Raw genomic sequence first — 6,678 nt, forward strand, 5'->3', positions numbered from 1 at the left:
TATAAAATATTAATAGTGTCATATAAGATGGAGTAATTAACAGGCACCTGAAGATTTTGGTCATATTATAACTCGCTTGTTAAGGTGGCTTTTGAGGATATATTTAGTCCCTCACTTGTGTTGACATGTTAAATAGAAGTTGCACGCAGCATCTTGCATTTACACAGGATTCAAAAAAACGCCGCATCCTAAGAGTGTGATGTAGGTAGCCTACCTTGATGTAAGTATCAGTACATTAATGACCGATTTGCACGGCTCAAACCCGTAACCTATAAGTCTGTGCTGACATGTTGATCTTTCCCCCCCCTCCTTTTACAGCTTACACTTGGAATTTTTTTCTCCCTTTGGCAGTAGGTGTCGGAGTAAAATTTAGTACTAGTATTAATAGTTCATGCAAGTATTAGGAAGTTGTCTGCTTTTGCCAAGTGGTGAAAAGGTTTGTGGAAATTAAGATGGCGAGTTTGTCAAGCATTCCTTCAGCCTCGTCAATGTTCCAGGCCTATGCCTCAATGACTGCTTCAATAACCCTTTTAAAGACAATGCTGAATCAAGTGGTTCCTCGTCAAGTCCAGTACTATATTGTCTCCAAAATTCGTAGTTATTATCGTCCTCATTCATCAAACATAACTCTGGTTATAGGAGAAAAAGATGGCATAGCTATCAACGAAGTCTATAATGCTGCTGAAATCTACTTGTCAGCCAAAACCAGCCCCGAATTTCAACGTTTCAGAGTTAGCAAAAAACCTAAAGACCCAAACGTGAACGTAAAATTCGGCAATTGTGGAAAAATTACTGATTCTTTTGAAGGGATTCAATTGGTCTGGAGGTACGTTCACGAAGCTGGCGCAAAGAACTTCTCACAAGACGGTGATTCTGGTCGTGGTAATTTTGCTTCTGAGAAACGTACTTACTTTGAGCTAAGCTTCAAAAAGCAACACAAGGAAAAAATCGTGAATTGTTACATCCCTTTTGTACTTGAAAAAGCCAAAGTCATGTCTGATGAGAAAAAGGTTGTCAAGTTGAATTCTCTAGCTAATGGTCCAACTTATAATTCTATACTTTGGGATTCCGTCAACCTTGAGCACCCTTCAACTTTTGAGACACTAGCATTAGAAACAGCACTGAAGAAAGCTATAATAGAGGATCTTGATAGGTTTTTAAAGAGTAAAGAGTTTTATAGGAGAGTAGGAAAAGCTTGGAAAAGAGGATACTTGTTGTATGGACCACCAGGGACAGGGAAATCAAATTTGATTGCAGCAATAGCTAATTATCTAAAATTTGATATTTATGATTTAGACTTGTCTCATATAAGGAGAGACTCCGATTTGAGAAAGCTGCTGTTGAGCACCAAGAATAGGTCTATACTTGTCATTGAAGACATTGATTGCAGTGTGGATCTGCCTGAGAGAACTCAAAATCGCACTAATCATGCTGAATATGGTCGTTCACGAGATCGTGAGGTTAGTGTTCTCGTCACCCAAATTCCTTACCTTATTTTTGGAACATGTATTTAAATGGTGATTAACTATATTATCCTTCATATTGTACTAGTAGTTCAAATTATCATGGGTATACATATATGCACATATATAGAGACTAACTACTACGATTAATATGTATGTGTGTACTATGTAGAGTGAGAGAGTAGCAAGGGTCAAAGTACTTAATTTTTCTTGTGTGAATTTGAATGTAGATTATTCCAACTTTCTAAAATAAAATTTATAACTTTGAAAAATTAAATTATAAGACACTATAGTTAATAATTCAAAAATTTATAAAATATTAATAGTATCATATAAGATGGAGTAATTAATACGCACCTGAAGATTTTGGTCATATTATAACTAGCTTGTTAAGGTGGCTTTTGAGGATATATTTAGTCCCTCACTTGTGTTGACATGTTAAAAAGAAGTTGCACGAAATATCTTGTGTTTACGCAGGGTTCGGGAAAAGATCGCATCCTAAGAGTGTGATATAGTTAACCTACCTTAATGCAAGCATCAGTACATTAATGGCTGTTATCCACTGCTCAAACCGTAACCTATAAGTCTGTGATGACATGTTGATCTTTTTCCCCCTCCTTTTACAGCTTACACTTGGTGGATTATTAAACTTCATAGACGGGCTATGGTCAAGCAGTGCAGATGAGCGGGTTATTATATTTACCACAAATCACAAAGAGAGGCTTGATCCAGCTCTGTTGCGACCTGGACGAATGGACATGCACATCCACATGTCGTACCTAACAAGTGAAAGTTTTAAGGTGTTGGCTGCTAATTATTTGGAAATCCACGATACTCGTCAGGGGTATTTTCGAGAAATAGAAGAGTTGATTGAAGGTGTTCAAGTCACCCCTGCAGAGGTTGCTGAGGAACTTATGAAGAGTGAAGATGCCGATGTTTGTCTTGGAGGTCTTGTCAATTTTCTTAAAAGAAAAAGGATTAGTAATACTGAAGAGGAGGCACCCAAGGATAATAATACTACTCATGATGGGATACAGCTTCCAGAAGTAAAAAGAAGAAAAGCAGCTTAGAAAATAGCATAATTCAATTTATCCCTAAAGTAGAAAGATTAATTTGTGCATGAGTTTAAGCCTTTGCTGATGAAGTTTTTCTTAGAGAAGATTTTACTTTTTCTTTTTCTTGCTGGTATTCGATTGAATGGTTATGTGGAAGTGTTCGTTCGGTAAATCTTCTTAATTCGCGTCATGCCAGAAGCAATTGGCCAAAGAAAAGACAAAGTAAATAAAAGTTTTCATACTATCTAGAAATTGGATTGAAATCTTTGGGCGTTAACTTGGAAAAAAGTTACCATTTTCACAGTATGTTGGAAAATTGATTCACTTGTTCACATGGCATGGATCATGATGTATAGCTATTTTGACAATCCCCTACTTTGGCATTTGTCGATATTATTTTAATTGGTGGCTAAGAAGTACATTTTAAATTAATTACACAAACACAAATTGATTCTCACCAAAGTACTTAAGAAAATTATTTTTGGAAAATAATACTTCTCAAAGTAAGCTGATTTTTGAAGCTTGGCCAAACAGGCTATAAGTCAATGAACAACCAAAGAATACTTAGACAATTGCTAAAAGCTAAAATAAATTTTATTGCTTTGATATCCGTGCTAACAGTGACCAAAAAATGTAAAGGTTCTCCTCTTTATATAGTAGAGGAGTTTTAGCCGTAATACAAGTCTACATAAGATAACAATCCTTTCCTTCCTTTTCTCTCATGAAAACACGATTTACAGCCAATACCGAGCATGATCCGCGTCATAATATCCGGCTGATGGCGGATATTTCGGCTCTCTGTTTGTCTTTTTTTTTAAAAAATCATTTTTTCCTTTACCCTCGATTCTTCGAACCGCTCGAGCTGGAATCTCTCCGGGTTCAGCCATGCTCGATACCCGAAGTATCATTTATCCGCTCCTGGTTCTGACTTGCGGGTTCCCTCGGTTTCACTCGAGCTTGTAACGAGTAACGTTGTTCCTCGCTTCTCAACGAGAAATCGGAGGTAACTCTATCCCCGATTTTACCTGTACACAGATAGTCCCATCACTTCTTGGAGAGTAGATTATATGAGCGATGAGAAGTGACTAATTGATGCCCGTTCCTTCTCTTGCACACCATGAGCAAGTTGACGAACCGAAACGTCCCATTAGTCCCGTCGTTCTGATTTTCGACATGTGTCAGCCGTTGGTTGATCATCCTCGGTAGTTACCGAATTTGAAACGTCATGCATTCATTACTCTTTCCCTATAAAAGTTTCGGTTTCCTATTTTCACTTTTTAACTTTCTGATTTCAAGTTTCTTTTAGTTAGCCTTGAGTTTTTTGTAGCCTCATCTGTTCATCAATCCTTCAAATCTTCATAAGCTGTTCTTCACATCTTCATATCTTCATACTTCATCTCCAAACCTTCAAATCTTTATGTAAAACCTTCAAATCTTCATATTCCCATACAGTGATGGCGAAAGGCTTCAAAATCGATACCCAAAACACCGCATCGACGACTTCTTCCTCGGCCGCCGGCACTGAGGTAGTGCCTCCGGTAGTAGCCCCGGGACCTCCTCTTACAGATTTTATCCTCGACGGATGCTCCATAGATAATGGCTTTAAAGTCGAGAAAGCCTCTGCACAAGGGGATCCGGGTGAGGAGGCGCGGAGTTACGTTTCTTCCATTAACGAGGAGACGTTTGAGGCTGTCCGAAAGGACTGTAAATGGGAAGGCAAGGGCATAGTCATTCCCAGTCCTGACGATGATATGACGACGCACGTGGAAGGATACTTAAGTGTTTACACTTATCCTTTCACGTTTGGTCCTGTTGATACGGTGGTCCTCGAGTTTTGCAAGTGGTACAAAATTTGCCTCGGCAAGTTCACCCATCCTTTTGGAGGACCGTGACCCTTCTATGTCATTTCACGAACAATATGGAAGAGCATCGGTTCACAATCGATCACTCGCTCCGAATTTATAGCCCCAAATCTTCCGAGGGGGGTTAATCAAACTTGCCCGTCGGGCAAAGAAAGCTCCCTTCTCCTGCATAGATGAAGACAAGACCGAGGTTGATAGAAGTGGAGCCCAAATCATAAGTTTACTTCCTCTTAAGTTGTCAAATTCCCTTCTTGTACCTACTTTATATTCTCATGACATATTTTATTTGATATACAACTATCCCCCGAGTCCCCAACGCGGTCCCGCATTTTAGGGAGTGGGTCGAGGATATATGCAAGCAGCTCATCTATTCCAAGTGGCGTAAGATCTCCAAGGGGAAGTGGGAGGCTCATTCTCACGGTGAGTATCTTTTTCTAGTTGAATTTTTTTAGTCGTTCTTTATTCTGTTGTTATCATGGCTAAGTCCTTCTTTCATAAGCTTGTCTAAGACCACCAAACTTCTGGAAATCGCCGATGCCGTGACCTCGACCCTATATACAAAACCCTCCGCTTCTTTACAACCCGTTGCCAAAGCTGTTGCGAAGATGGAGGAAAAAACAAAGAAGAAGAAAATATCCCATGACTCTTCGGACGCTCCTGCCGAGGCCAAGAAGAGAAAAAGGATTGTTCTCAGGGTAAGAAAGAGCACCAAAAAGACTTCAGGCACTCGAGTCCCAGATTCTGAAGCTCTTCATCGGTTCAAGGATTTTCCCGAGGATGACGAGGACATGGAGTTCGTCATTGACAAGCTGATCGATACCGACCAAGAGTTGGTGGCCCCGGAGGGAGATGGTCATAGGGAGATGCTTGTAGGGCTGAATTATCCTTAGCTCGGGGACCAAAGACGAACGCATGGATGCTGCTCCATAAGAAGCCCCTTCGGTCCCGAGGAGGGACACATATGAAAGCAACGTCGTCATCCACATTTTAGAGTCACTGCCTTGTTTGGAGGCCATTTTAGATGAATCTCGGGCCGTCGAATAGAAACCGACCGAAATGTCCCGGGTTGTGGATGATGCCCTTAACTTGTTTTTTGAGGGTGTGGACGTCAGCATGTTGGAGGATTACTTTGGATATGGGTACTTGGAGATCTCCGAAAAGGGTCGTACAACTGGGATCAGGTAGGCCGAGTTCGAGCTCAAAGCTCGAGAAGTAGTTTCCTGCCCCGAGTGTGGACCCTAAACAAAAAAAAGATGGTCATGTTCATAGTACCAGAGGATACCAGCATGTTATCCGGGCTAGTCGGAGTGACCAGCTATCTCCGTTCCTTGGTAACTGAAAAAGACCAAGTGAAGATGAACGAGGTAAACGGGCCAAGCCTTTTCATTGAGGTTCAGAAGGCGCTGAATCGGGTATACCTTCTTCCCTTTCCATCTTAATGAGTTCCTGTTGCCTTAACGATCTTCTTTCTCTATATCTCAAACCTCGGTGCTTTATTATTAAAGCTTCCATTGGTTCAGAATGGAGGTGAGTCATCTCAAATTCGAGCTCAAGGAGCAGGTCCGGCAAACAGATATATATAAAGCTCTTAGTGAGCAAAATGATGAAGTCCTTAGGGACATGGCCGACCGCTCTGCCCTCCAAGCCGAACTGGAAAAAGCCCAGAAGGAGGCCTCGAAAGCAAAACAGGACAATGCCATTCTGGTTAAAATGTAAGGGTTCTCGAGATTGATAACGAAAGGCTAAACTCCAATGCTAACATCGCAACCTCGCAGGTCCAGGAGAAAATAACTTTGATCGACCAGCTTAGGTCCGAAATGGACGATGTCAAGGTTTCAACTAATGAGCTTAGAGGCAAAATGGATCGCCCAACATTGGAGCGGGATGCCACCAAAGAGGACTTGGCATTGACCAAAGTGCACCTTAGTTAGTTTTGTATTAGTTTTTTGTTTTTCTGCACTTGTATATTTTGTATTCTGGGGCCGTTTTCTCGTGCCTCTATAAATAGTCTGAAGTCTATATTAGAGGTGGCTTCGAATGAGGTCTCGGAAGCGAGGACATGTTGGCCTAGTATAAGGATGATGTCAAGATAACAAAGCCCGTATTATAATGAATATTGAGTATGTGAAGTGGCTATCTCAGAGGGAAGTTCTCGAGGAGATATAGGCCGGTGATGTCGACATAGCAGCCAAGATTGAGGAGGACAAAAGATTCAAAGTCAAGACCGAAGCAAAGTATCAGCCCGAAGAGGTCAGATAGCGACCTGGGCTCCGATGAAGATTAGGCAGCAAATGCCTT

The 6,678-nt window shown here is 41.0% G+C and overlaps 1 protein-coding gene across 1 annotated transcript; it reads left to right on the forward strand.

Annotated features, from left to right (window-relative positions):
* The first annotated feature begins 452 nt into the window (after window positions 1–452).
* On the forward strand, window positions 453–2,533 carry LOC107798888 (AAA-ATPase At5g17760-like). Its single transcript, XM_075235947.1, has 2 exons — window positions 453–1,460; window positions 2,090–2,533. The coding sequence occupies exons 1-2, from the start codon at window positions 453–455 to the stop codon at window positions 2,531–2,533; spliced, it is 1,452 nt and encodes a 483-aa protein (XP_075092048.1).
* Window positions 2,534–6,678: the final 4,145 nt, after the last annotated feature.

Source organism: Nicotiana tabacum, chromosome 17 (genome assembly GCF_000715075.1).
Source record: "Nicotiana tabacum cultivar K326 chromosome 17, ASM71507v2, whole genome shotgun sequence".
Taxonomy (NCBI): Eukaryota; Viridiplantae; Streptophyta; class Magnoliopsida; order Solanales; family Solanaceae; genus Nicotiana; species Nicotiana tabacum.

Excerpts from the sequence above, each read along its gene's own strand:
- LOC107798888 (XM_075235947.1), top strand. The coding sequence starts at position 453 with ATGGCGAGTTTGTCAAGCATTCCTTCAGCCTCGTCAATGTTCCAGGCC. Across the intron at positions 1,461-2,089 it reads GTCGTTCACGAGATCGTGAG|CTTACACTTGGTGGATTATT; the intron begins GTTAGTGTTCTC and ends CTCCTTTTACAG.